We start from the raw sequence: 4,572 nt of genomic DNA, 5'->3' as shown, positions 1-4,572 counted from the left end.
AGCTAAAAAAAAGTCACTATTAAGAGCTAAGCATTATATTGTTATATTTTACAGGCACAGAATTATTAGAAAGTCTCTTAGTTTTTCCATTTTTTTTTATTCTCTGTGGTAACAATAATGTTGCAGAAGCTCGTAGATGTTAAAGTAACACCAGAAAAGTAAGGAACAGTGTAGGGTCCTGTAAGGCGTGCAGGTCTGTGCCCTGCCTATGCTCAGTGAGAGTTAAATGATGTAATTTATAAGTGCTGTTGGGTTAAGGTAAGGCTGGATCAGTATAATTTGTATCAAGTAAACTTAAGCAAGACGGAAAGATTTGAATTCAACTAAAATGTATTTAATTGTAGACATTATTGGGCTCATTGAAAAGGCTTTAAACTAGATTCAAAGGGGGAAGAGGATGAAACCAGGCTCTTTAGGAGTAAGGCAGGGGGTGGCATGCCAATGTCCATGGGACAGGGTACTAATGAGGTCCCTTGGTCTGCTGACTCAGTGCGGGTAGGGGATGGAGATTCATGCAGCAGCAGAGATGCGAGGGTCATTGATGCCTTAGACATTCTGGCTGTGCCTGGGAATGGTCAGGCAGGAATTATGACTTCTCCCAGTAAAAAGGAGGTGGGATCAATAGCCCAACTGAAGTGCTTGTACACGAATGCGTGTAGCATGGGCAACAAACGGGAAGGGCTGGAAGCCATTGTGCAGCAGGAAAACTATGATGTAGTTGCCATCACAGAAATGTGGTGGGATGACTCACATGACTATAAGGCTCTTCAGGAAGGATAGGCAAGCAAGGAGAGGTGGTGGAGTGGCCCTGTATGTCAGGCAGTGTTACGAATGTCTAGAACTGAATGATGGTGACAATAGGGTTGAGTGTCTATAGGTAAGACAGAAGAAGAATCGGGGAGAGCCAACAAGGCAGATATCATGGTGGGAGTCTGTTATAAACCAGCCAACCAGCATGAAGAGGGAGATTAAATATTCTATAAATAGCTGGGAGAAGTCTTAAGATCACAAGCCCTTGTCTTCATGGGGGACTTCAACTTACCAGGTATCTGCTGGGAATACAATACAGCAGGGAGGGAACAGTCTAGGAGGTTCCTGGAGTGTGTTGAGGATAACTTCTTGACACAGCTGGTGAGGGAGCTGGTAAGGGAAGGTGCCCTGCTGGACTTGTTGTTTGTAAACAGAGAAGAACTTGTGGGGGATGTGACAGTTGGAGGCCGTCTTGGGCATAGTGATCATGAAATGATTGAGTTCTCGATTCTTGGAGAAGCAAGGAGGGGGGTCAGCAGAACTGCTACCTTGGACTTCCAGAGGGCCTACCTTGGTCTTCTCAGGATCCTGGTTGACAAAGTTCCTGTGAGGCAGTCCTCAAGGGCAAAGGAGTCCAGGAAGGCCGGATGTTTTTCAAGAAGGAAGTCTTAAAGGCACAGGAGCAGGCTGTTCCCATGTGCTGAAAAGAGACTGGCCTGGCTGAACAGAGAACTATGGTTGCAGGTCAGGGAAAGAAGACGGATTTATGGCCTTTAGAAGAAAGGGCAGGCCACTCATGAGAACTACAAAGATGTAGTTGGGCTATGTAGGGAGAATATTAGAAGGGCCAAAGCCCAACTAGAACTTAACCTGGCTACTGCTTTTAAGGACAAAAAAAAAGTTTCTATAAATACATTAACAATAAAAGGAGGACTAAGGATAATCTCTGTCCTTTAGTAGATGGGGGTGGAAACAGTGACAAAGGATGAGGAAAAGGCTGAGGTACTTAATGCCTTCTTTCCCTTAGTCTTTAACAATAAGACCAGTTGTTCCCTGAGTGCCCAGCCCCCTGTGCTAGTAGACAGGGGTGGGGAGCGGAATGAAGCCCCCATAATCCATGAAGAAATAGTGAGTGACCTGTTCCAGCACTTAGACATATGCAAGTCTATGGAACCGGATGGGATCCCCTGAGGGTAGTGAGGCAGCTGGGGGAAGTGCTCACCAAGCCACTTTCCATCATTTATCAGCAGTCCTGGCTAACCGGGGAGGTCCCAGTTGACTGGAGGTTAGCAAATGTGATGCCCATCCACAAGCAGGGCCGGAAGGAGGATCCAGGGAAATACAGGCCTGTCAGTCTGCCCTCAGTGCTGGGGAAGGTTACGGTACAGATCATCCTGAGTGTCATTAGGCGGCACGTACAGGACAACCAGCTGATCAGGGCCAGTCAGCATGGGTTCCTGAAAGGCAGGTCCTGCTTGACAAACCTGATCTCCTTCTATGACAAGGTGACCCACTTAGTGGATGAGGGAAAGGCTGTGGATGTTGTTTACCTGGACCTCAGCAAAGCCTTCAACATATTTTCCCACAGCATTCTCCTGGAAAAACTGGCTGCTCATGGCTTAGATGGATGTACTTTTCATTAGGTAAAAAACTGACTGGATGGCTGGGCACAGAGAGTGGTGGTGGATGGAGTTAAATCCAGTTGGCGGCTGGTCACAAGCAGTGTTCCCCAGAGCTTGGTACTGGGGCCAATTCTCTTTGATATCTTTAATGACCTGGATGAGGGGATCGAGTGCACCCTCAGTCAGTTTGCTGACAACACTAAGTTGGGCAGGAGTGTCGATCTGCTTGAGGGTAGGATAGCTCTACGGAGAGATCTGGACAGGCTGGACCAGTGGGCCAAGGCCAACGGTATGAAGTTCAACAAGGCCAAGTGCCGGGTCCTGCACTTGGGTCATAACAACCCCATGCAGCGCTACAGGCTTGAGGAAGAGTGGCTGGAAAGCTGCCGAGCAGAAAAGGACCTGGGGGTATTGGGGGTATTGGTCAACAGCCGGCTGAATATGAGCCAGCAGTGTGCCCAGGTAGCCAAGAAGGCCAATGGCATCCTTGCCTGTATCAGGAATAGTGTGGTGAGCAGGACTAGGGAAGTGATTGTCCCCCAGTACTCAGCACTGGTGAGGCCTCACCTCGAGTGCTGTGTTTAGTTTTGGGCCCCTCACTGCAAGAAAGACATTGAGGTGTTGGAGTGTGTCCAGAGAAGGGCAATGAAGCTGGTGAGGGGTCTGGAGAACAAGCCTTATGGGGAGTGGCTGAGGGAACAAGGGTTGTTTAGTTTGGAGAAGAGGGGGCTCAGGGGAGACCTTATCACTCTCTACAACTACCTGAAAGGAGGTTGTAGAGAGGTGGGTGTCGACTTCTTCTTGCTAGTAACGAGCAATAGGGCAAGAGGAAATGGCCTCAAGTTGCGCCAGGGTAGGTTTAGATTGGATATTAGGAAAAAGTTCTTCACAGAAAGGATTGTTAAGCACTGGAACAGGCCGCCCAGGGAAGTGGTCAAGTTGCCATCCCTGGAGGTATTTAAAAGACGGGTAGATGTGGTGCTTAGGGACATGGTTTAGTGTGGTTTTGGCAGTGTTAGGTTAATGGTTAGACTTGATGATCTTAAAGGTCCCTTCCAACCTAGACAACTCTATGATTCTACGATTCTGTGATTATCAAGATAATCTTCCCTGAAGGTTTTAGTTTAAAGCACCTCAAAAAATAAACCAGAATAGCCAGTAATAAATTGACCCTACAGTGATCCTCACATCATATCTTGGGGTTAAGCTGTTGTGACTTAGCTTGTGAAGGTTTGATCACTTTGAAAAGCAGCTTTCCCACTGGGATGGTTCTCCCAGCACGCATCTGTCTGCATTCCAGCTTTTGCCATCATCAAATCAAACATTTTTGTCAGGCTGTAACTACATTGATTATGAGTTTGACATTTGAATCACTCTTGTTTTCCAGACCTGTTTTGCAGCAGAGCTATTTTCAGGGCAATCTGCGTTTGCAAACAGGATGGAATTGCAGAACTGGGAAACAGGTTGCAGCACCGTTTGTTAAATGACCACAGAAGTACACCCCACGCAAGTGTTACTATTGGTGCTTCTCCTGCAGTTCAGTAAGGGCTGAAAAAAAGAGTTGGGATATTTTGAGACATGGTCATGAAGGCCATTTTGGAATATGATCCCATGAGGGTTATTTTCTAGTCCTCTCCGCTAGTCAACCCCAAATTGCACCTCTAAGGTTATCCCACTCGTAGTGTTGCCCAGCTGTTTTCAGGGCAGCCTGCCTACTTGAGTGAGAGGTTTTTTGGGAACCTTGTGAAGTCTCTCTGAGTTGAAAGAAGGAATTTCACTTCTTCATACGGACAGCCATAAAGCCTAAGCTATGTTTTTGCCTCCATCGAGTATGGCCTGGTGAGCCAGACCCAGGGAACAGCCTCACTGGGCATTTTTGTGTTTCCCCTGTTGACACCAGAGGACAGGTGAAACGCATGACCCTATTTTCCTCCCTGTTCCACTCCCTGGTTGAGGGGATAAAAACATGGCTGGAGGTGGTGGGGATGGACCTAGAGGGAGGTTCTCCCTTAAGCCCTGGGGCCTTGCCTGACAGTGCTGGCAACCCCCTTCTCTTCCAACCTTCCGGCTGCCATTCCTGTGCGAGGGCTTGCCGGTGACACGATACCCACGGGCAGGTCGCCGGGAAGCGGCCGGGACTGGGGTAGATTGTACCGGCCCCGAGGTCAGCGGCAGAAGCCCGCTCCCGGGGCGGGAAGGC

General features: G+C 48.3%; 1 protein-coding gene across 1 annotated transcript in view; it reads left to right on the top strand.

The window, feature by feature from the left end:
* The first annotated feature begins 1,710 nt into the window (after window positions 1–1,710).
* The window catches only part of BOLL (boule-like RNA-binding protein), a 28,592-nt gene continuing 25,730 nt past the window's right edge, over window positions 1,711–4,572 (top strand). Inside the window, exon 1 of the mRNA XM_009890231.1 lies at window positions 1,711–1,878. Coding sequence (XP_009888533.1) covers window positions 1,711–1,878 — 168 coding nt within the window. The remainder of the gene's footprint in view (window positions 1,879–4,572) is intronic.

Source organism: Charadrius vociferus, unplaced genomic scaffold (genome assembly GCF_000708025.1).
Source record: "Charadrius vociferus isolate BGI_N301 unplaced genomic scaffold, ASM70802v2 scaffold147, whole genome shotgun sequence".
In the NCBI taxonomy this organism is placed as follows: Eukaryota; Metazoa; Chordata; class Aves; order Charadriiformes; family Charadriidae; genus Charadrius; species Charadrius vociferus.
Note: the sequence above shows the minus strand (reverse complement) of the source record. Positions and strands in the feature narration are given on the sequence as shown.